The 26,366-nt window shown below is 38.9% G+C and overlaps 2 protein-coding genes across 3 annotated transcripts in view; one reads left to right on the top strand and one right to left on the bottom strand.

Moving 5' to 3' along the window:
• The window catches only part of clip3 (CAP-GLY domain containing linker protein 3), a 40,352-nt gene extending 39,746 nt beyond the window's left edge, over positions 1-606 (bottom strand). For both annotated transcript variants that reach the window (XM_061972269.1, XM_061972268.1), the window contains exon 1: positions 498-606. The gene's annotated coding sequence lies outside the window, so the exon portion shown is untranslated. The remainder of the gene's footprint in view (positions 1-497) is intronic.
• Positions 607-6,279: 5,673 nt separating this feature from the next.
• Positions 6,280-26,366, top strand: part of timm50 (translocase of inner mitochondrial membrane 50 homolog (S. cerevisiae)) — a 100,767-nt gene continuing 80,680 nt past the window's right edge. Inside the window, exons 1-3 of the mRNA XM_061972281.1 lie at positions 6,280-6,559; positions 8,455-8,614; positions 23,028-23,059. Coding sequence (XP_061828265.1) covers positions 6,353-6,559; positions 8,455-8,614; positions 23,028-23,059 — 399 coding nt within the window. The 5' untranslated portion in view covers positions 6,280-6,352. The remainder of the gene's footprint in view (positions 6,560-8,454; positions 8,615-23,027; positions 23,060-26,366) is intronic.

A 26,366-nucleotide genomic window follows, 5' to 3' on the forward strand; every position in this document is an offset into this window, starting at 1 on the left:
AAGACACACCACGTGACGTGCAGCAGCATGGCGGCCATGGCAGCATCCTCCTCCTCCTCCTCCCCATCCTTCTCTCTGCCTCCATTTTTTTTTTTTTACCCCCAACACGACCACAAACACAAACTAACTCTCCAGTAAACACAAACCACACATCGTCAGGTCCACCTTGGCCGTGCTGTGCGGTGATGATGGCGAACAAAATAAACAATGATGGCTGCCTTTAAGCTTCCAAGCCAACGTGCGCAGCAAAGAATTAAAAAACATCAACGCCGCGCATACACACAATAAAACACGCCTTGATGTCATATGTGACGACTTAATACGATATATAAATAAAATGACGGTGTCTGATAATGTCGAAAGGGGACAATGGATGATTTAATTGAACAACGCCGTTCCTCCTCCTCCACATCTTAATCATCGTGACCGCGCACACGAACGCCAACATGGCGATCAATGAAATTATTTCATAAATATAAACATGTTGTTTTTTTTACCTGTAAACAAGCCACTTGCTTCTTGGCGACGATCCTCTCAAAAAACACCGACTGTGTGGATGTGGAGGATGATGATGATGATGATGATGATGGTGGTGGACTTCTCTCTCTCTCTGCCCCTCCCCCTAGCCAACCCCTGTTACTGTTGTCCCATCATTTAAATTAGTATTATTAGGGCCCGCATGGCCCATTGCATAAGGACTCCCACAGGGAGTCCTTATGCAATGGGCCATAAGGACCTATTGAATTTGTAAGGTTTTATTATTATTATTATTATTATTATTATTCTGCAACTCTGCGCTGTAATTTGACCCCCTTAACATACTTCAAAACTCACCAAATTTTACACACACATCAGTAATATACGGCAAAACTTTTGATCAAAAAACCAAACCTCAAAACTCAAAATTGCGCTCTAGCGCCCCCTAGGAAAAAGAAAAACTAGACTGCCTGTAACTCCCACTAGGAAGGTCGGAGAGACATGAAACAAAAATCTTTATGTAGGTCTGACTTAGACCTAGATTTCATAATGGTATATTCTCGGGCAAAAATCAACAGGAAGTTGGCAATTCCCCCTTCAAGACAAAAAAGTACTAAAAACAGTCACTTTTGCCTCTTTGAGCTGTAATTTGACCCCCTTAACATGCTCCAAAACTCACCAAACTGAACGCACACATCAGGACTGGCAAAAATTGCGATCTAATAAAAAAACCTAACCCCAAATTTAAAAATTGCGCTCTAGAGCAATTTTTGAATAAAACGCAGAAGAAAACTGCCCCTTTTTTGTCTAAAAGTGGACTATAATTTTAGATTATATTGTTTCAAGCAAGTTAATGAGAGGGTTAATAATTAGCTTCTAGTCTAAATCGCAAATATTAGTGTATTTTCGCCTTGTTTATTTTACTTTTTATTAAAGCATATTAAATTAATCTATAGCGATAATTGATAGCACAATATTTGAATTTTTTTGTCTAAAAGTGGACTATAATTTTACATTATATTGTTTCAAGCAAGTTAATGAGAGCGTTAATAATTAGCCCCAAGTCTTAAAAATTATGTTTAATCACAAATATTAGTGTATTTTCGCCTTGTTTATTTAACTTTTTATTAAAGCATATTCAATTAATCTATAACGATAATTGATAGCACAATATTTGAATTTTTTGTCTAAAACTGGAATATAATTTTATATTATATTGTTTCAAGCAAGTTAATGAGAGCATTAATAATTAGCTTCTAGTCTTAAAAATGACGTTAAATCGCAAATATTAGTGTATTTTCGCCCTGTTTATTTTTATTTTTATTAAAGCATATTAAATTAATCTATAGTGACAATTGATAACACAATATTAAATGTTTATGGTTTAAAAGTGGACTATAATTTTAGATTATATTGTTTGAAGCAAATTAATGAGAGCGTTAATAATTAGCCCCTAGTCTTAAAAATGACGTTAAATCGCAAATATTAGTGTATTTTCGCCTTGTTTGTTTTACTTTTTATTAAGGCATATTAAATTAATCTATAGCGATAATAGATAGCACAATATTTGAATTTGTTGTCTAAAAGTGGACTATAATTTTAGATTATATTGTTTCAAGCAAGTTAATGAGAGCGTCAATAATTAGCCCCAAGTCTTAAAAATGACGTTTAATCACAAATATTAGTGTATTTTCGCCTTGTTTATTTAACTTTTTATTAAAGCATATTCAATTAATCTATAGCGATAATTGATAGCACAATATTTGAATTTTTTTTTTCGAAAACTGGACTATAATTTTAGATTATATTGTTTCAAGCAAGTTAATGAGAGCGTTAATAATTAGCTTCTAGTCTTAAAAATGACGTTAAATCGCAAATATTAGTGTATTTTCGCCCTGTTTTTTTTTATTTTTATTAAAGCATATTACATTAATCTATAGTGATAATTGATAACACAATATTAAATGTTTATGGTTTAAAAGTGGACTATAATTTTAGATTATATTGTTTGAAGCAAATTAATGAGAGCGTTAATAATTAGCCCCAAGTCTTAAAAATGACGTTTAATCACAAATATTAGTGTATTTTCGCCTTGTTTATTTTACTTTTTATTAAAGCATATTAAATTAATCTATAGCGATAATAGATAGCACAATATTTGAATTTGTTGTCTAAAAGTGGACTATAATTTTACATTATATTGTTTCAAGCAAGTTAATGAGAGCGTTAATAATTAGCCCCGAGTCTTAAAAAATTACGTTAAATTGCAAATATTAGTGTATTTTCGCCTTGTTTGTTTTACTTTTTATTAAAGCATATTAAATGAATCCATAGTGATAATTGATAGCACAATATTTGAATTTTTTTGTCTAAGAGTGGACTATAATTTTAGATTATATTGTTCCAAGCAAGTTAATGAGAGCGTTAATAATATGCCCTAGTCTTAAAAATGACGTTAAATCGCCAATATTAATGTATTTTCGCCTTGTTTACTTTACTTTTTATTAAAGCATATTAAATTAATCTATGGCGATAGAACACATATGTGTTATAACAGTGGTTCTTAACCTGGGTTCGATCGAACCCTAGGGGTTCGGTGAGTCGGCCTCAGGGGTTCGGCGGAGCCTCCGCTGCGGAGGTCAAGACACACCCGACTCTTCGAGTAAATAAAAACTTCTCCCTATCGGCGTATTATGGATACGGCAACAGCAGAAGTCACACTGATTTGCAGCTGTGTAATTTGTTGTGAATTCATGCACTGTGTTGGTTTTGTTCTTGGAACAAGGCGATGTTCTTCTTCTTCTTCTTCTTCTTCTTCTTCTTCTTTAGTTTATTTCGAACATGAACACATTTACATCATAATACATCACACAATTTCATATCATTTCATTTTACATCATGCCCGAAAAGGAGTAGGAAGAAGCAAAGCTTATTTAATCCTACCCCTTTCCCACTTCAAGCGTTTACAAATATATAGAATCATTTACTGACCTTTTTATATAATAAAATAACATCTATGAATTAACATACAACAGTTTTGTAATATGTAATTAATTAATTAATTCAGTCATTATTAACATACTGAGATGAAGAATATCTTATTTTCAATAAGGTTGAAAGTATTTCTCATAATTCTTCTTTTTTGTACTCTGTAAGCACTATTATTTTGGATCACTGGATCATATCAGTACAATTTTTAACTTCTTTACTTAATCCATTCCATCATTTAATTCCACATACTGATATGCTAAAAGTTCTAAGTGTTGTACGTGCATATAAATGTTTTAAATTATTTTTTCCTCTAAGGTTATATTTCTCCTCTTTAGTTGAGAAGAATTGTTGTACATTCTTTGGTAGCAGGTGATAGTTTGCTTTGTACATCATTTTAGCTGTTTGCAATTTTACCAAATCACCAAACTTTAATATTTCTGACTTAATAAATAAAGGGTTTGTGTGTTCTCTATATCCAACATGATGTATTATTCTAACTGATCTTTTTTGTAACACGGTTAGCGAATGTAGCGCACATTTGTAGTTATTTCCCCATATTTCTGCACAATAACTCAGATATGGTAACACTAGCGAGCAGTAGAGAATATGTAGTGATTTTTGGCCCAGGACATATTTTGCTTTATTCATTATTGAAATGTTTTTTGCCACCTTATGTTGTATGTTTTGTATATGAGATTTCCAGTTCATTTGATCATCTATTAATACTCCCAAAAATCTAGTTTCTTTTACCCTTTCTATGTCTACTTCGTCTATTTGTATTTGTGTATGATGCTCTTTTCTACTATTACCAAATAGCATTATTTTAGTTTTACTGAGATTCAAAGATAGTCTGTTTTTGTCAAACCATCTTTTTAATTTGTTCATTTCTTCTGTTATTATTTGTATTATCTTCTGTGTGCTCTCTCCTGAACAGAAAGCAGTTGTGTCGTCTGCAAATAAAACCAACTTTAAGTCCTTCGTAACCTTACAAATGTCGTTTATATAAAGATTGAACAATCTTGGTCCCAGTATTGACCCCTGGGGTACACCACAGGATATATCTAGCCGAGTTTACATATTTTCACCCATCTTTACATATTGCTTCCTGTTGGTTAAATAACTTCTTACCCAATTCAATACCAAACCTCTGATGCCACATCGTTCTAATTTTCGTATTAAAATATCATAATTAATTGTGTCAAATGCTTTTGTTAAGTCCGTGAATACTGCGGCCGCACATTCTTTACCATCTATTGCAATGGTGCATTGTTCATGCACGGTTCATTTTGTGCACCAGTAAAAAAACATAACTTTGTCTTGAATTTGAAAAAAACAAAACATTTTATTTTTCACTAAAGAAGGGTTCGGTGAATGCCAGAGGTGGGTAGTAACGCGCTACATTTACTCCGTTACATCTACTTGAGTAACTTTTGGGATAAATTGTACTTCTAAGAGTAGTTTTAATGCAACATACTTTTACTTTTACTTAAGTATATTTATAGAGAAGGAACGCTACTTTTACTCCGCTACTTTTACTCCGCTACTTTTATCTACATTCAGTTCGCTACTCGCTACTAATTTTTATCGATCTGTTAATGCACGCTTTGTTTGTTTTGGTCTGTCAGACAGACTTTCAAAGTGCCTGCCTTACTGGTGACGTTTCACTTCGTTCCACCAATCAGATGCAGTCACTGGTGACGTTGGACCAATCAAACAGAGCCAGGTGGTCACATGACCTGACTTAAACAAGTTGAAAAACTTATTGGGGTGTTACCATTTAGTGGTCAATTGTACGGAATATGTACTGTACTGTGCAATCTACTAATAAAAGTTCCAATCAATCAATCAAAAGTGTGAAGGAAAAAAGATACTTGTTTTATTTCAACCGTACCGTCAAAAGCCTCAAGACTGACCGCACATGAGGACGTTCCTGTCTTCACAATAAAAGTGCTGCGCCATCGCGCCTGCGCTTTCAAAACAAGAGTCTCCGAAAGCCAGCGTAAACAAGCTAGCAAGCTACGGAGTTTGACGCCAATATATTTCTTGTAAAGTGTATAAAAACGAATATGGAAGCTGGACAAATAAGATGCCAAAAACCCTCCACTTTCATGTGGTATTAGACAGAAAGGAGGAACTTTTCTTCTCCTCCATTTGAAAACGTGGACGTTATCATCACGACTGTCTGATTACAATCAATGCAAGTCATCAGAATCAGGTAATACACCAACTTATATTCTAGTCTTCATTAAAGAAAGGAATCTATATGTTAAACATGCATGTATATTCATTAAAACACCTTTAACATGTAAACAAAAACAGCAAAATAAATACTTATAAATTATATACTGTATATATCAATGTATATGTATGTATGTATATATATATATATATATATATATATATATATATATATATATATGATATGAGTGTGTATGTTACTCATCAGTTACTCAGTACTTGAGTAGTTTTTTCACAACATACTTTTTACTTTTACTCAAGTAAATATTTGGGTGACTACTCCTTACTTTTACTTGAGTAATACATCTCTAAAGTAACAGTACTCTTACTTGAGTACAATTTCTGGCTACTCTACCCACCTCTGGTGAATGCGCATATGAAACTGGTGGGGTTAAGAACCACTGTGTTATAATAACTTTGGGGTTTTGCCCTCAACAAACATGGCGGAATTGTGTCGCTATCGAAGGTCAGACGCACTCTCGCTTCTGATTGGAAGTTAAAGGTAGGACACGCCTACTTGTCTTCTTGATGGCCTCCCTCCGCGCTGAGTGGATGTCATGCCTGTCACTCAAACTAACGCAACCAATCGGGTGGCTTTGTCCTTTAGCTCGCAGTCGTGGGAGCTCACCGGCAACTGCCATCCAAGATGTCGGCTACGCGTGTGTTCCCCATGTGTGTGCGAGCGAGCCGGGGCCTCCTCAGGCTCAGGAGCGGGGCGGTGGGCACCTCCACGCCCGCCTTGGTGGACACCGTACGGACACTCTCCACGGAAAAACCGCCGGCCGGGCAGGTGGGTGCGACGGGTGGTCTGGCCCAGGCGATCCTCCAGGAGAGGCTCCAACAGCAGAGTCAGGTGAGGGGAGCTCGATTTGTTCAACACGACAACGTCAGCAGGGCGGGAAAGAGGAAATGTAGCCGCAGTGCGTACCTTGAGACGTACCGGTGTTAAAAACAAACCACTGTACGGCCATGGCCAACCTGACGTTCGCTTATTTCACGTCCTTATAATCTTTCAGTTCGACATTGAGACAAGCTGACTGCATCGTCACTTAAGTAACTAGTTAGCTTCTAATGAAAGAATAGAACAAAAGGAACATTGCTCAGGTTATTTAACGGGTTAGCCACTGCTAGCATGCTAGCTAGCACTGTCGTTGACTGTATATCTGGTCTTCTTAAAGTTAACCATAATAAAAACAAACACCCCATATAAGTCCAGCCTTTACATTTTGTTGAATGTGTGCTTGTAATGCCAATTAGTGACCACAACATACAATTAACTAGCGTGCGCTGTCTAATGTCATAACCGGAGAATCCATCCATCCATCCATTTCCTACCGCTTGTCCCTCCGTACTAGTGATGCGTTGATGAGGCGTCATGAAGCGTTTCGACACATTGCAAAACTGTATTGATACTGTGTCGATACTGTGTCCCTAAATACTGACATCTGCTGGACATTAAAAAATCCCTACAGGCAACCTATGGACCGACTCAACTGACACTGATTTTATGACCCAGTGCAGTGTTTCCCACAGGACAGGCATCTATTTGTGGTGGTGTGGTCGGCGGGCGGGCGGGGTTAGGGGGGGGCAGCGGCGTCAGCGGCGATGACCAAGAAGAACGCGGAGTTGGAATATAATTACAACATTTTATGTACATATTTATATACAGATTTGAACAATTAGTGATTCACTGAAATATATTTATTAATTGTGGTTCTTACAAAAAATATATCTTATAAAATATAAAAGCTAAAATGTCTCTTAAAGCTCTGCCCCTTTAATTAGGGAATACTAAATAATTTAACTTTAGCGTTTTTGTGTTATTTATTTACCAAATTTGCAAAATCTTCCACCAAAAATATTTTTCTTAGTGGAATATTTGATGTGAAGTAATCAGAACCTTGGATAGGTCAATAATTCATAATAACATTGATTTTGATTCAATATTATGTTTTGAGCAATGACAGTTTGAAAAAAACAAAAACAGCTTTGTTTTATTAGTCAACATTGCAACTTTTTCTAAATTACATTTAACCTTTAAGCTTTTTTATTTCACTTTTGTTGTGTTTTTGTTTATTTTAATAGTATTTTTAGAATGTGCCGTGGGCCTTTAAAACATTAGCTGTGGGCCGCAAATGTCCTCCGGGGCACACTTTTGACACCCCTGCTATAGATAATAAAAAATTAAATGTGATAAATCTATGGATAAAAAGCAGAACCTGGTGACGCATGCGCGTTTATCATAACTCTCTCTCTCTCTCTCTCTGTCTCTGCCCCTCCCTCACCAATGCTGCTGCGCCCACAATTTGTTTTGTTTTTAACCCCTTCTTAACTCTGAACGTACATTGAAAATATGCGTAACCCTAACTCAAAATGCCGGACATTTGAGGCATTTAAGAAAGTCCGCCCTGACAGCTCCGCAAAAGAGGACATGTCCGGTGAAAAGAGGACGTATGGTCAGTCTATCGTAGCCCGTTAGCTGCTAGCATGCCGTGTGTTGTGCCTCAGTGTGCGTTGTTTACACAACGTGCGTTACGCTACTTAATATGTCCGTGTGGAAACTCGTTCGGTACACCTCTGAACCGAACCGGAACCCCCGTACGGAAACGGTTCAATACAAATACACATATCGTTACACCCCTACTATTTTTTGATAACCAGCGTTCAATATTTCCTAGCGTCCAGTGACAGCTTGTTTCTGCAACATATTTGTGAGCTGACCTGTGTTCACCACCTTCTGTCATGTAGGGCCAGCCTCCCACTGAGGCAGGTAAAGCTGAAGGCGATGGAGAGCAGGCAGCGGGGGACAAGAAGCAGAAGGAGAACACAGCCTACGCCAAGAAGATTGTGTTTAGGTTGGCTGGACTCATGGGCCTTGGCGGGGCCGTCAGCGTCATCTACTTATTTGGTGAGTGGACTTTATCATCTTGTCTTACTGCCGTGACTTTGAAGGAGCGACGGCGGGAAGGGGCTACAGTGCGACAATGTACCGATTGAGTCTGGTTGTTCGTTTGTTTCAATGACGTGAGAATGAAAAATTGCACCATTTTGTGGTTAAAAGCGTGTGCTGCAAAATGACCAACAAGATTGCTGTCCGCTGACGTGCTGTTTGGTTAGCAAATCTTTCAAGGCCAAAAACATACTTTGACAAGAGTCTAGGACATCGTTTGGTGCAGATTTAGCTGCAATGTGTAGGATATGTTGTTTTGAAATGTCCATCCATCTATCCATCCATTTTCTACCGCTTGTCCTTTTCGGGCTCGTGGGGGGTGCTGTAGCCTATCTCAACTGCATTCGGGCGGTAAGCGGGGTACACCAAATCTCATACCATTTTAATTACAGTTGTGCCTGGTTTCAAGTTTATTCACAATACCATATAACAAATACAATAGTAGTGAAATATCATCATTTAAAGATGTTGGTACGTGAAAGGGTCCCCCAAATAAGCTAGAAGAAGCTTTTGACAGGGGGTCCAGAGGATAGTATATACATGAAATGATGGAACATGGTAGCAAGTACAACAACAAAAAACAAAACAAAAAACAACGCTATATGATTAACACAAGATAATAGTACTAAAGCAAGCATACACTCAGTGGCCTAGTGGTTAGAGTGTCCGTCCTGAGATCGGTAGGTTGGGAGTTCAAATCCCGGCCGAGTCATACCAAAGACTTTAAAAAATGGGACCCATTACCTCCCTGCTTGGCACTCAGCATCAAGGGTTGGAATTGGGGGTTAAATCACCAAAATGATTCCCGGGCGCAGCCACCGCTGCTGCCCACTGCTCCCCTCACCTCTCTGCATTTGACCCATCACCCTTGATCACCCCGATCAAGGGTGATGGGTCAAATGCAGAGAATAATTTCGCCACACCTAGTGTGTGTGTGACAATCATTGGTACTTTAACTTTAACTTTAACTTTAATACACATACATACATACATACATTCATTCAACCATGCAAAACCCAACAGTAGTCTACCCCACATGAGGCATTAAATATAGGTGGTTAATAGATACGTTTTCAGTTTCTTTTTGAAGTTGGAGAATGGATACAGCATCTTGAGGCTCTCATTAAGCCGGTTCCAAATCTTTGGTCCCCTGCATACAACACTTCGAGCGGTACAATCCAGTAAACGATGTTTCCCTGATATCAGATCTAAGTTACGAGTGTTGTGGGCATGCTGGGGATGGTAGATAGGAACCAAGCTACAGAGCCTTAAATTCAGCCTGTAAATGACTTGATAGGTTAAACAAGCATTTTGATAAATATTGAACTCTGTCAGTCTTAAGAGATGATAATTATGGAATAGATGTCGAGTGGGGGCATTAAACTTGGACCATGACAGGGCCCGTATAATTTTCTTTTGCATGGATTCTAATTTGTGGAGGTAGGTAGGGAAGGTGTTACACCAGATGACATTACAGTAGTTTAGATGTGGTTCAAAGAGAGTTTTATATAGTGTGAGTAGAGCAGAAAGAGGAAGATAATGACGAAGGTGAAAGAACAGGTTAACATATTTGGATAATTTGTTTAACAGATGGCTAATGTGACATTTGAAATTGAGGTATTCGTCAATGATGACCCCCAGGAATTTTGTGGAGTACACTCTCTGTATTTCCTGCCCATTGATGTTGATATGGCAGTGCTCAGTATTTGTCCGCTTTTTATTAGAACGAAATAGAATAAAATTTGTTTTATTTACATTAAGTGAGAGCTTATTGCATTTGAACCAGGAATCTACTTTCACAAGGTCTGAATTGACAGTTACTTGTAGATCGTGTAGGCTCCTGTGTGAGGTAAACAAATTTGTATCGTCAGCAAAAATTATTTTATGAAAAGTTTCGGAGGAGTTTACAAAATCATTTATGTATAGGATAAAAAGGAGAGGCCCCAAGATGGATCCCTGGGGAACCCCATAATTTATGGTCATACAGGGTGAATTGTGGTCATTGACGCATACACATTGCTGCCTTCCGTATAGGTAAGAGCGGAACCAATCGAGAGGTACCCCTCTGACACCCTAGTGATATAGCTTATACAATAAGATCTCAAAGTCTATTGTGTCAAAGGCCTTGGATAGATAAAAAAAAATGCCAATACCGCATTTTCCTTCTTCAATACAGTCATTGACCTTTTCCAAAAGGTCGAGTATAGCCATACAGGTGGTGCTTTTTTTACGAAAACCATATTGAGAGGGGACAAGGATATTTAGTTTTTCCAGAAAGCCATTCAGTCGGTTATAGACCACTTTCTCAAATATTTTTGAAAATGTTGGTAAAATTGAAATTGGCCTATAATTGTTCATATTATTTTTATCACCTGATTTAAAAATTGGGATTATTTTTGCCACTTTGGACATTTTGGGTACAATGCCAGCACTAAGTGACAGGTTTATACAGTGACAGAGGGGATTTATGATCACATTTGCTATGGCTTTCAAGATTTTGCTACATATCTCGTCCACTCCAGCTGTATGTGATGACTTTAGGTCCATAATGATCGTATAAAGCTCATTGATGTCGGTTGGCTGCATGAAAAAGGAGCTAGGGTTGCCTTGTTTATCGTAGTCAATTGGTTCGTGACCCATCCGCTATTTGTGAATTTTCTGCAAAGTATGAATTCCAATTTATAATTGAATATAATATAATTATGACAATTTCTTATTTTTGAATGTATTACTTATTTATTTTAAATAATTAAAGTACTGTATTTTCCGGACCATAGGACGCACCGCGTTATAATGCGCACTGCCGATGAATGGTCTATTTTCGATCTTTTTTCATATATAAAGCGCAACAGGTTACAGGGCGCATTAAAGGAGTCATATTATTATTATTTTTTTCTAAGGCCATGTCCACACGAACACAGATACTTCATAAACGCATACTTATCTTTGCGTTTAGGCCTTTTGTCCACACGCAGACGCATACTTTTGTCTTTTAAAACACAGACCTTTACAAACGCAGGCCAACGTGTAGAGATCCAAAACTCTCCGCTTAGCGTATGCGTGTACACCGCACAAACGGAGACTTGTGATGACGTCACGGTTGTGAGCTGTCATTTCCAAGCTCACCAACACTGCCTTGCTGCCTTTAAACACACTATAAGAGGACTTACTGTATGATTGAATGTAAACATGCAGCTATTTTCACTCAACATTAATAAAAAAAGACACATCGAAATGGGCTTTGCTGACACGCTAATGACAGTCAGCTGTTTTTGGATATGATCGCTGTCAAACCTCCAGCTGATGGGACAACTTTGACAAGCAAGACTTTTTGCTCTGTGTCATAAGAAAGGTGCAACATTATCTTATGTTTTTAGTCTTTGTTTAACAACAAATCGTGAAGTTAACTTACATGTTTTGTGTCCATTTTTGTAGATGGAGCCGGGCGTGACCGTGCTCTCGCGTAAAAAGCAAACAAGCAACTGAATAAAGACAATAGGGCGTCCTCCTTGTAGTGTGTATTGATGTTAGAGACAATATACACTTCATTACACATGTACCATAATCACTATATCGATGATTAAATGCTTTAAATTCCATGAGAGTTTTGCAGCTGCACACGCACGTCCATGTGCTTTATATCGGCACTTAAACATGCAAAAGGGTTCCCTTGGCTCGTTAGTGTGGCTGATTTTAAAAATAAAGTACACTTCACTGCACATGTAATACATCACCATGTTGCTAAACATGTTATAATTATGTGAGTGTTGGGTTTCAGCAGCACAGGTGTGCATTCACTCTTTAAAAATGCTCCCAGGCTGGTTTTAAAGATATTGTACATGTCATTGTACGTCTAAAGTCGATCAAAATAAACATAATAGGAGGTGTAATTCCACCAAGTCAGCTATTGCTGCTTTTTTTAGGCTTCTGATTGGACAAAATGTGCATGACAGCAGGTATATGCGTTTGTGTGTAGATATAGACAGTTTTGAAACTACACTTGTGTGGATGGAGATTGTTTTAACCCCAAATATGTGTTTTTGTGTAGACATGGCCTACATGTAAAAGACTTCCTTGTGGTCTACATAACATGTAATGGTGGTTCTTTGGTCAAGATGTTGCATAGATTATGTTTTACAGATCATCTTCAAGCCGCTTTCTAAAAGTCGCTTCAGGATGTGCCGTCTTATTTATGTGGCGTCTTCTCCGCGTCATCTTTGTTGTAGCGGTGTAGCGTGCAAGGACGGAGTAGAAGACGTGTCAAAAGATGGAGCTAACTGTTTTAATTACATTCAGACTTTACTTAAATCAATAACAGAGCAGCATCTCCTCATCTGGAAACAACAACAACGTCTGAAGTGTGTCCCGTGAAAAACCGTCCGACCGGAACTCTCTAATAACTAAAGTTCCTTGGGTGAATAATGTAAACTCACTACACCGGTATGTTTTAGCGCTTTCCTGGCGAGTTTACTGACAGATATAAGTAAGAACTTTACACTACTTTATATGAGAAATGGCAACAGCGGAGGATTAATGTCCCATAACAAGAAGATAGAGAAAAAGAAGAAGCCGGAAGCGCGCAATTTTTCAGGATTTATGCAGATCCCAAATACAGATCAGCAGGTACCAGAAGGTAAGAAAAGTGGCTTTTGCATAATATTGCGAAACAAAACGCCAGATAATGTCTTTCCTTATACACACACCATGATAATACTGCTATGTTTAATGCGCTGACAATCCATCAAGCGGTGCGGCTTCATAGCTTACCAAAGTTGTACTAAAACATTTTGATTGATTTTTGAGCGCCATGTGATGTTTTATATTTTCAATGGAACATATAAAATGTTGGTGTTGTTTACTTGAGTCATATTGCCATCATATTGCAGTCTACATGTATCTCTTATGTTTGACTGCCATCTACTGGTCAAACTTATCATTACACCACGTACCAAATAAAATTGCTTCGAGGTCGGTAAGCAAAACCAGAATTATTCTGTACATTAGGCGCACTGGGTTACAAGGTGCACTGTCAAGTTTTGAGGAAAAAAAAGATTTTAAGTGCGCTTTATAGTCTGGAAAATATGGTATCTAAATTAGTAGTCTGTGCAAAAAATTTCATTAAAAAAGTTATTGTTTAAAAAAAATAATAAGTGCCTGTTTTCCATCTTGTTTAAGTACTGGTTTGAAGCACTGACACCTATTTCAAAGTACTGATTTAGTGCAAGTATCGGTTAAAATTAGGTCTGTCAAAGAAATAAAATACTTAATTGTGATAATGGTGATGATCAACGGCTAATGAGGGTCATTGTTGTAGCCTTTAAAGACCTCTAAATCACTTCAAAACCCTCCATCAACGTTTTGTATACACACTGCAAGTGTATATATAATAGACTAACAGACACTTTCATAACAATAGGTACTATGTACAATATCTACCGTATTTTGATCATTTTAATAATTGCCGGGACTGATTTTTTTTTCAGTGCATTGCTTTCCTTTTCCATAGCAGCGCTTTTCTGACTTCTGTCAACAACTGCTTCCTACTTCCGGAAACAAACGTGAGTCTTTTCATGGCAGATATGGTAACAAACAACAAAGACGACTATTTTTGGACAATGAGTATTCACAACCCTATCTTTTTGAAGCTGCACATACTGAGGATGAACTACTGCTTCTAGAAGCGAGCACAAAGCAAGAGTGAGACGTTGGAGCAGACGGAAGCCGATAGAGTGAGGTGAAAGTGACTCGAAGCTGCAAAATGTGGATTTTGAAGCCATGCTATTTTGACATAAATGGAATGCTCACCCAAATAAGCATTCAAACAAAACATGAAATAATACTTTACAGATACTGTAATATGATTGTTCATGTTTTTCAGTAAGTACAGATTCATGTTCTATTGAAGTGTTGTGCATTACAAACTCAAGCGTGTTTTATGTTGACGTAGAAGCTAGTTTATCTCTTTTTGTAGTTAGCTTTTACGGCTCATACCGAAGCATGACGATGTGTTACTACACTAGCAAAAGAGTTCCTCATTGTTCGCTCTTCCAGTGACTATGTCGCCACAGCGTGGTTTATATACAGGTTACGGAATGCAAGTGAAGTATTGTTAACAGTTTTTGAATGCATTTTTAAAGTGATTTAGAGGTAAATTTGTTTGCTTCCATTAGCTACATTGCTAGCCACCTAGAACGAGAAGAATTTTATGTTAGAATGCAAAACAAAAAGGGCTTCTTGTTTCTCATGATTGTGAACAATAGGCAAAATTCCATAAAAAAATGCAGTTCCTCTTTAACTCATAATTAAATCATGTCAAGTCATCAATAAATGGCCTGATATGTCAAAAGGCTTTAATAAATAATGTTATTTTCGAATACCTCTATAACTGATAACAGTAGTTCAGCCAGGATATGCTCATTTCAAAATTAGATTTACAGCCCCGAAATCTTGTTATTGTTTGAATTTCAATGTCCCGCCCTCTATCGTTTGACCAATTACAAAGTCTGTGAGTGTGTCACATCCAGGTTGCCACCACCCTCCTCGCCTAGCTACTGCCACTGGTAAAGTTACTAAACATGTCAGACCTTAGTGAATCTAAAAGGCGTCGTTAGAATTTTCAACTTAATAATGACAAAGCCAGGAACAAAACGAGGATTTGTATCGGGGATTCTTTGAAAGATGAAGACGATTGAAGGCAGAGAAGATTTTTTCATCTCACGCCAAACTTGCTCATTTCCACCGTGATAGGTAAGTCAGGCATTTACGTTTAATTATTACTTGTAATAAATGGAAATGGACATTTTGTATGTAAACTATATTGTCCAATACAGTCTATGACAGGGATCCTCAACAGGCGGACAGCGGTCCATGTCCGGACCCAGCGACGTGTCCGTCCGGACCTAGCACGAATTATAGTTTAAAAAAAAAAAAAAAAAAAATTTTTTTTTTTTTTTTTTTTTTTTAATAATTATAATTATTATAAAAAAATATAATAATTGGATTCATCTTTGAGTTATCGCTAGCGCAAGTCAACGTTCTTTGTTGTTTTTAGTCAAATATCTCCACGTTTCGTTTACACTTCTCCATGTCTCACTCACTCCGTCTCTCTCTCTCTCTTTCTCTCTCTCTCCCTCTCTCTCTCTCTCTCTCTCTCTCTCTCAGAGAGAGAAAGAGAGAGAGACTCTGATTGGCTGATTCCGGGGTATGGGTTGTCATCTCTATCACAACGACACGCTGATAGGCTGTTACCACCTGGGTCATACACATGTGTACAGTGCATGGAACCTTTCGCTGCAGGCACACAGTTGTCTCGTATCGCTACTTCGCTAACTGTTCACTCGTCAGTCACTGAATGTGAATCAAATCACAATGGCAAGCTCCAAGTTGGCTCAGGCTGGTAAAAGAAAGGTGGACAGGGAAAACCGACGTTTCAAGGAAGAATAGACAGAGCAATATGTTTCATCCTACCCACTGCAAGTACCAGACCAATGTGTCTAATATGCAACAGTGCTGTTGCTCTGGTGAAAAGGGAAAATCTGAAACGTCACTATCTGAAAGAGCACCGCGAATTTGAAGAGACATTTCCTCATGATTCAGAGCTAAGAAAAAAAGAAATCACGAGGCTGAAAATGTCATATGAAACATCAAGCAAGATTTTTGTTAAATCTATGACACAAAAACAAATAGCAACATGGGTTTTGGGTAAACACAAGAAGTCATTCTCTGATGCAGAAATAATTAAATAATGCTTGACTGAAGTGATGGGTGCCATGTTTGAAGGCAAAGAAAAGGAGGAAATGACAGCTAAAATAAATCAAATCCCACTCTCTGATGCCACAGCTACCAGACGTGCTGAAATACTGGCTGGTGATTTGTCCAAGCAGCTTTGTGATGATAAAAAAAAACGCAGAGTGCATATCCCTAGCAGTGGATGAGTCCACTGACACCACTGACAATGCTCAGTTGTTGGTGTTTGTGAGGTATTATGATGAGGAAAAGGGGGAGTTTATTGAATATGTTTTGAGCCTGGCAAACCTCAGTGGACAAACAAGGGGAGAATACATCTATAAAGCAATATCAGAAATGCTGAATGAAAAAGGGATAGATCTGAAGAAAGTTGTGTCCATTGCTACTGATGGAGCTCCAACCATGTTGGGGAGAAAGAAGGGACTGGTTCCGCGTCTGAGAGAACACCACCCTGGCCTGATATCTTATCACTGCATAATCCACCAGTCTGTCCTTTGTGCAAGTCTTGGAGAAGTGTACTCTGAAATCACGAGTACACTTCTCATGATTTCAGAGAAGTGTACTTAATGACACTGGCCTGGATTTATTCAGTGGCAATGATCATCAAATGTTTTGTGCCAAAGTTCAAAGTCTTGGTTTCAACCCCAAGAGCCCAATTCTCCCATTGAGCAGCTGTGTTTTACACAATGGGGATGTACTGTACCATAGTTATATTTGCACATGAATGAGATCTGCTGAGATCATTTGTTTACCAGGGATAGGAGGGTTGTGTTTAAAAGTATTTATTTTTTGTTAAAACTGAAAGTTTTATTTAAGTTCTTATTTATTTTTGTTTCAAAGAAAATCTTTCATGTATTTTATTGGATATTTATTTTATTTTTGTTAATTTTAGGAAAATGTTAAACTACTACCTACCTCCTGCTACTATATAAGCTTGACCGATAATAAACGGACCCAGCCTGTTTCAAAAAAACATTTGTGGACCTTCAAGATTTGTACTTGAGGACCCCTGGTCTATGATCTTGTCTAACAAAAGCTATTATTTTTAAAAGGGCTTAAAAACCCTTCTTTAAAAAAAAAAAAAAGAAGCCTTTTTATAGATATATGCATACTAGTTCTAGCTATTAGGCTGTTCGAGTTTTTATTTTTTTATAAAATTTTTTTTATTACCTTTTTATTATTTTTTTTTTTTTCAATACACTGTAGCACTTTGAGGTTGTTTGCTCAATGTAAAGTGCTTTTTACAAATAAAATCTATTATTATTATTATTATGTTCGTTTCTACGAATGCTTAGTGTGATGGTGCTTCGCTTCTAGTGTAATGCTTAGCATGCTAGCACGGTCAATGTAACGGGGGAAATGTACTGTATGTTCGTTAGCCTGTATGTCGATGTGTATTCGAACTGAAAGGGCAAAATATATTTTCGACAAATAAAACCTATGTGGATATGGGTCGTGTCAGTGCCTATTTCGTTCTCAATATGCTGATACGCTGAGGAAATGGGTTCCAACATTAGCACGGCTGTCATCATGGCAATGTGAAACGTATGGAGACAGCCAAATCACATGATAAAATAATTCCTCATTTGTGTAGCCTGTAGGTATACCTTGGTAAAATGGCTCCTCTTTAGTTTTGGGCGTACATTAGGCTGCTAAGCATGCTCTACTTATTTTCACCAGTATAACAACCATTGCTGGCGTTGGTTGTAGTTTTGTTTTAGTCTTTGTTTTCTGATAGTATTGACAACCATATGATTGCCATTTGTTGTGATATTGTACGCAGGCACCACGTACGTCTTCCTGAAAATAGGCTAATTTCTGTGTAAAATGTTTTGGTTAGAGATTTGTTATTGACAAAACGCTTGTTTATGCAGCTATTATGGTCCTGGCACCTCATCCCCTTGTAAGAGGCAGTGGAAGTTAGAAGTTCCTTGGAGTAGCCCAGTCGATCCACCTGGATTCGGCTGCGTATCTGGCAACCTCAGTAAGGGAGAGCCTTTTCTTTTTGTGCATTTTTGTTCGCTATCTGTTCCTGTGAGTCAACATTAATTGTAAGACCGCTACTTTTCCACACCTATGGTATGGACTGCGAGTCATAAGGGAGGTTAATTGGGCGGTAAAATAGTTAGTGCCGTTAAAGTAAACTTTAATTAACTCGTTATTATCGCCTTAACTTTGACAGCCCTCGTTAAAATGTAAACGATACCCATTCCTAACGCGTGGACACACAACCACCAACTAACCTGTGAAAATACAGCAACTTGTTCGATAATGAGCTGCTGTGCAATACCGTACGTTACCTTAGTTTCGTTTTAAGTTTATTTAACCATTTTTTAGGTTTGGAAATACTAAATTTAGCACAAAAATACATACAATGTGCTTAATTCGTGACTACACGATTATTCGTTAATTTGAAAACAAGAGTATCTATTGTACCACTAAAACTCAACTTTTATTATAGTTGGAAAAAAAACCTGGATATAAATTTGTAACGAATAAACCACAACAATTAAAATAATAGCAATAACAATACATTTAAATTTTGAAAAAAACTTCGAAAAATAAAATAAGCCACTGGGAACTGATTTTTAATGGTTTTAACCCTTCTGAAATTGTGTTAATGTTCCCCTTTAAATTTAATTTAGAAAAAGTTGCAATGTTGACTAATAAAACAAAGCTGTTTTTTTCCCCTTTCAAACTGTCATTGCTCAAAACATAATATTGAATCAAAATCAATGTTATCATGAATTATTGACCTATCAAAGGCTCCCATTACTTCACATCAAATATTCCACTAAGAAAAATATTTTTGGTGGAAGATTTTGCATATTTTGTGTGTTTGCCATTAAAACATAGTTTTGTTTGACAAAAAAGGGCGGAAATAATAATAATAATAATAAATTGTATTTATAAGGCGCCTTTCTAGGCACTCAAGGACACCGTACAAAATCACAACAATAAAATCAAATTGAATAAAAAACAACAACAACAACAAAGAGAAAAGTAAAGATGATTACAATGAATAAGCAGTCAGGAATAGGTGTGTTTTGAGTCTTGATTTGAATATACCAGTATATAAATCAATAAACTTCAGTTTTCCCGTTTTGTTTTTAATCCGGGTGGTTTAGTGTGTGGAATGAATTAACACTACCGAAAATATTATTTTCCCCAAAATGTTTTCCTTCTTTTCACAATAACATTTCACTCATATTTATGTCAACTTTCCTGATATTATTCTGTTTTATTGGCCAATTATGTGACTCTGTCCGTGGTTACATAAACGCGGAAATAATATGCCTTACTTCTTTTATTTAGATAAGTGATTATTGATTAGACATACTAGCGCTGTGTGAAATAAAAATACCAACCATGGTGGCATCCCAAACTTCTAGTAGACTTGATATTTTTTCACTCATTTCCTCCTTGTCTGTTTCACTTTCACAAGCTCTGGAATTTGCATGCACGTTGCGCGGCTCATTATTTCTTTTTATTACTATATTTTCATAATCGTGAGGAGCCAAAATTGAAATCAAATTAAAATGTGATTAATTGTGAATGTTGTCTGTCTATCTGCGTTGGCCCTGTGATGAGGTGGCGACTTATCCAGGGTGTACCCCGCCTTCCGCCCATGTGCAGCTGAGATAGGCTACAGCACCCCCCGCGACCCCAAAAGATACAAGCGGTAGAAAATGGATGGATGGATGTCCAGCCCTAATATGACGTAGTGAAACAGTGAGGAACTGTGATGTGATTTTTGAATGCATATACTTAAAAAAGAACGCGAAAGAGTGAAGTCGCAAAATTTGTAGTGAATTTTTTGTCTTCGTACGTATTCTTTCAGAGCTCTATGGGATAATCTAACCACCGTAGCTTCACGTTGAGGGTGCATTTGTAGTGAAATCCAAAGCAATCACTACGTTTCCATGCACTAAATTAGTCTGATTTCTGAAATAGTTTTTTTGTTTGTATTTTCACATCTATATGAGAAGTCCCAGTTTCCATGCACACTCTCTAAAGTGACTATTGGTCATTAGTCATGTCCCGTACACTAAGGGCGCTTATTTCCTTTTAGTGCTGATAAATGTATTGCTTTTCCGGTTGAACTATTATGTCACACCAGGCATCTGCGGCTCCTTACAAATCATCAGTTTAGCTCAACTGTATCTGGTGTGTGCATTGATATTGGCACAGATTAGAAATATTACGTCTCCCGGTAAGGTTTATTCAGGTGTACTGGAGAGGAGGCTACGCCGGATAGTCGAACCTCGGATTCAAGAGGAACAGTGTGGTTTTCATCCTGGTCGTGGAACTGTAGACCAGCTCTATACTCTCGGCAGGGTCCTTGAGGGTGCATGGGAGTTTGCCCAACCAGTCTACATGTGCTTTGTGGACTTGGAGAAGGCATTCGACCGTGTCCCTCGGGAGGTCCTGTGGGGAGTGCTCAGAGAGTATGGGGTATCGGACTGTCTGATTGTGGCTGTCCGCTCCCTGTATGATCAGTGTCAGTGCTTGGTCCGCATTGCCGGCAGTAAGTCGGACACGTTTCCAGTGAGGGTTGGACTCCGCCAAGGCTGCCCTTTGTCACCGATTCTGTTCATAACTTTTATGGACAGAATTTCTAGGCGCAGTCAAGGCGTTGAGGGGATCTGGTTTGGTGGCTGCAGGATTAGGTCTCTGCTTTTTGCGGATGATGTGGTCCTGATGGCTTCATCTGGCCAGGATCTTCAGCTCTCGCTGGATCGGTTCGCAGCCGAGTGTGAAGCGACTGGGATGAGAATCAGCACCTCCAAGTCCGAGTCCATGGTTCTCGCCCGGAAAAGGGTGGAGTGCCATCTCCGGGTTGGGGAGGAGACCCTGCCCCAAGTGGAGGAGTTCAAGTACCTAGGAGTCTTGTTCACGAGTGGGGGAAGAGTGGATCGTGAGATCGACAGGCGGATCGGTGCGGCATCTTCAGTAATGCGGACGCTGTATCGATCAGTTGTGGTGAAGAAGGAGCTGAGCCGGAAGGCAAAGCTCTCAATTTACCGGTCGATCTACGTTCCCATCCTCACCTATGGTCATGAGCTTTGGGTTATGACCGAAAGGACAAGATCACGGGTACAAGCGGCCGAAATGAGTTTCCTCCGCCGGGTGGCGGGGCTCTCCCTTAGAGATAGGGTGACAAGCTCTGTCATCCGGGGGAGCTCAAAGTAAAGCCGCTGCTCCTCCACATCGAGAGGAGCCAGATGAGGTGGTTCGGGCATCTGGTCAGGATGCCACCCGAACGCCTCCCTCGGGAGGTGTTTGGGGCACGTCCGACCGGTAGGAGGCCACGGGGAAGACCCAGGACACGCTGGGAAGACTATGTCTCTCGGCTGGCCTGGGAACGCCTCAGCATCCCCCGGGAAGAGCTGGACGAAGTGGCTGGGGAGAGGGAAGTCTGGGCTTCCCTGCTTAGGCTGCTGCCCCCGCGACCCGACCTCGGATAAGCGGAAGAAGATGGATGGATGGATGGATTTGAGAAATCGGACTAATTTAGTGCATGGACATGTGCTGAATGACAAAGTCCTCATTCCATGGTGAGACAGGAGAGCAAAGGGTTGTAGTTGGTCGATCGCCCGCTTTCCTGCCTGAAGGACGGCCCCCAAGTGGGTGGAGCTTGCAGCTGTCACTCCGAGTGAGCAGCATTCAGAGTTTGGACGATAGAGTCCTACTACTCCAGCGTGTCAGACAGAAAACTCAAGTGTGTATTTGTCACGTTTTGGTTTGCAAACAGGAAAAAAAAGGTTTCTCATCTCAAAAACTCCAGATGCTCATACGAGTGTCCAGGAAGCCATCGGAGTGACACTTTCATCTCCTGTCATTCAACCAGTTTCCAATTTCTTTGTCCCAAGCCACAAATCTCATTTGGATGTAATGAATCATTTTTCAGGGAAGGAATTATTGTGAGCCAATGAGGAATCATCAGCTTGTTTGACATCTCTCACGCTTCTTTCTTCTGGCTTTGTCCTTTCGTCGCTACCTTGGAATAACAGCATTTTTGCATTTCTGAACGGAATATGCTTGGGATCCTTTCTGGAATATATGGCACCTGTGGATTATTCTTTTGTGACCGCCTGGAAGATACCGGAAGATCATCTCCGCCCTCTTGGATGTTTGTTATACGTTTGTGTTCGCTTTGTTTTGGTTTGACTTTTGCAACACTGCACGTCGTCATTGTGTGTTCTGGAGGCAGTATCACGTGTTCGTACTTTTTATGTGAGTTCATTTCAACTGACATGATGAAGCCAGTTTCTGATTGATTTCCTGCTGGTGTCCTCAAGGCTAAACCCATTTGAATAATACAGTTTAGCAATATTGTATCAGATATGTCAAAACAGCCATTTTCTCTTGGTGCCATTGTGTTTTATTGTGAAGGGGCTGATCAGGTGTTGCTCTACTTGACACTTGTCCTCTTCTACATACGCTTGTCAGAAGTAGAAACTAGAAATAATTGGTTAGACATGGGGCCTGTCCTGCATTTAGATGTTATCATCATCATCCAATGTGATTGAAGCTGCTTCCTATTGAAAAAGTTTGAATGTATTTTTATCATACTGTTTAAAAAGTTCAATGCATTCACGCTTTTTTTTCTCTTCTTATTCAGGCACCAATTCTGTTGACGAACAAGGAAACCAGGTAGGATTTACCCCCAATTACGCGCACACACACACCTTGCCAGCACACTTCAGCATGCAGCTGTGAATGGGGTCGTCTTTCATTTGCATGTGGTGCAAGCCAGTGTTCAGGGGAGATCCTCTTCCTGTCACGTGGGCGGCGCGACGGACACACTTCACTGACGCCCCGCCGAAGAGCACACTTATCTCACCTTTTTTTTTTTTTTTTTAGGCTCCTTTTGTCGCTAGCGCGTGGCCACGGCACATACGTGTGACGTGAGCCTCTATCACGCAGACGTGCCGACATGGCGTCGTTTCTTATACAGTCCATTTGCTCACCCCGAGCTATTGTGTGTGTCGTAGCTGTGACTTTGGGAACGTCAGAATCATCAAAGAACACTATTATCCCACTTCCAGCACTTTAATGGCGGCTATTTGCAGTCCGCACTTCAAAGGGCACACTTCTCACACATCTAGGAGACTTTTGTTGGTCTCAGGAACCCTTGGACTTGTCAGTAGCTTCCTGCGTCCTTCCTCCCACTTTGAAGCGTGAGGGAGAAGTGTGCTTCTTTTTATAGGTTGTATTCACTTGACGTCACGTCCGGCTTATTAAATATTTGAGACTCAAAATTAGGGATGTCCCGATCCAGGTTTTTGCACTTCCGATCCGATACCGATATTGTTTTTGCACTTCCGATCCAATACCGATACTGACCGATAATGGCCTATCCGAGCATGTATTAAAGTTTAAAGTTATTTAGCCTACTTAGTTGTCAGAATCATGTTGAAAAGGGTTTTAGTACTCTTGATAACAACTAGCCAGCTGAATTAGGGGAGTTTGAATAATACACAATGGTTGGTAACAAGAAACTGACCTGTTTATTCAAGAATAAACACAAAATAGACAAAATTATACATGACAAACAGAAATGGCATCATTGAAACTAGGGCTGGGCGATATGTCCTTTTTTTAATATTGCGATATTTTAAGGCCATATTGCGATACACGATATATATCTCGATATTTTGCCTTAGCCTTGAATGAACACTTGATGCATATAATCACAGCAGTATGATGATTCTATGTGTTTTGATTGATTGATTGAGACTTTTATTAGTAGGTTGCACAGTGAAGTACATATTCCGTACAATTGACCACTAAATGGTAACACCCCAATAAGTTTTTCCACTTGTTTAAGTCGGGGTCCACTTAAATTGATTCAAGATACAGATATATACTATCAGATATATACTATCATCATAATACAGTCATCACACAAGATAATCACATTGAATTATTTACATTATTTATAATCCGGGGTGTGGATGGGGGCGCCGGATGTAAGTGTCAAAAAGACAGCCAAAAGAGTTTGATTTGAGAATAAATCTAAAGTTAAAATATAGGGTAGAAATGCACCCATTTGCAGGAAATGTAGTCTTGATTTTCAAAATTGTCTTTCAAGGCTTGCATGTCTACATTAAAACATTCTTCTTCATACTGCATTAATATATGTTACTTTTAAACTTTCATGCAGAGAAGGAAATCACAACTAAAAAAATCACAAATTTTTTCATACGGTGTTTATGTGGAAATTTTTGCCTCGGCATTTTGATGGTGTGGACGTGTGGCACCGAATGGAGATAAGCGTCTCGACAGACGTCACAATATTTGAACAATGATGACGAAAACTGTTTTCTCTGTCGTGTCCGTGTGTCGAAAATTGTTATGCGCTTATTTTTTTATTTGATTTTGTGCGTGGCATATAATTGCTACGCGCACAGGCGCGCACCTTAGAGAGAAAGTTGGTCACACGGCTGCGCTAGCATCACAGCTAACGTTAGCCATGCCGCTACCTCGCTCTCTGCTGGGAGAGGACGTATACGTATGTGACGTATGACGAGACAGTATGTGACGTATGACGTGACAGTATGTGACGTATGACGTGACAGTATGTGACGTATGACGAGACAGTATGTGACGTATGACGTGACAGTATGTGACGTATGACGTGACAGTATGTGACGTATGTAAGAAGGTGCGCTGCTGTCTGTGAGAGGGAGACACAGAAAAGAGTGAGAAGAGCCTGTAGTGTAATGCCAGCAGCTAAAAGCAACTGCGTATGAATCCACAGATGGATGTGTTGAAGGTGTGCTGGAAAATGCGTAACGGAAATTAGGGAGCAGCAGAAAAGTGGAATGTATTATTTAAATCGGTGCGTTGGAAAACACGGACCGGAGTTTTTTTTTAAACTGGATCTGGATCGGCATTTTCCCATGCCTTGCCGATACACAATTTTTGGCAAATATTGGCACCCGATCCGATCCAAATATCGGATCGGGACATCCCTAGTTGCAGCCTTTTATACCCACGCAAACAGCGTTTTTGGTGGTCTAAAACAAAAGTCTTTGAAAACTAGTTCCGGGATAGGAAGGCATTGGTGTTTCCGTGCGGCGAAAGAAACTTGCAGAGTACCCAAAAATGATGACAAAAAAAAAAAAAAAAAGAAGGCACGCGCAACAGCTGTCAACAACAAAGCTGGGATTGTGATGGACAGTAATTACTACTATGAAGAATGGCCAAAGGTATAGAAGTGTGTGTCCAAGTTAAATGGATTTATTGCAATCTATGCAAGCTGGGTTACATACCTGCCAACTACTCCGGTTTTCCCGTAATTAGTACGGTTTTCATCAACCTATTCCGGGTTACGGTTGCAGTGATAAAAAATATGGTTTTTCATTAATTAAAAAAAAAAAGTTTTTTAAAGTTTTATTCACGAAATCGCGTAACAACAATGACAATCGACACTGCTTCCCGTAACTTCCTATCGAGCCATTCCGAATGCCATGCGCGAGGCTATTTATAGCACCGCTGCCAAGCACGAGGCACCTGTTGCCATTGTTTCCAAACGAGCGAACGATCATGGAATCAGCCGGAGAAAAATCGCAAACGAGTCTTAAACCGAAAAGAAAACTGCAGTCATTCCGTGAAGAATATTCAAAAGCCTATCCGGGAAATAATTATCCGTTCCAAAAATTAGCGATGTAAAAGACCACGTTGGGACAAAAAAACACAAGTCTAATGCCGTTGCTAGCGATACAAGTGGAAAACTTTCAACGTTTTTCGGATTTTAGCCACAAAAAGGTAATGACACCAATGTTATCTATTGGAATTGTTTAGTACTGTTATACTGTTAAAAGTGTTTATACTATTTATGCTTTCAAGTCCAAGTTGAAGAAATCTTGTTAAATGTTGACAGCATAACTACCAAAATACAGAAGTATGTCCTTAATATTTTTGCAGTGCTATTTCTGTTGAAAAGTTCAAATGA

This window comes from Nerophis lumbriciformis, linkage group LG17 (assembly GCF_033978685.3).
Source record: "Nerophis lumbriciformis linkage group LG17, RoL_Nlum_v2.1, whole genome shotgun sequence".
Lineage (NCBI taxonomy): Eukaryota > Metazoa > Chordata > Actinopteri > Syngnathiformes > Syngnathidae > Nerophis > Nerophis lumbriciformis.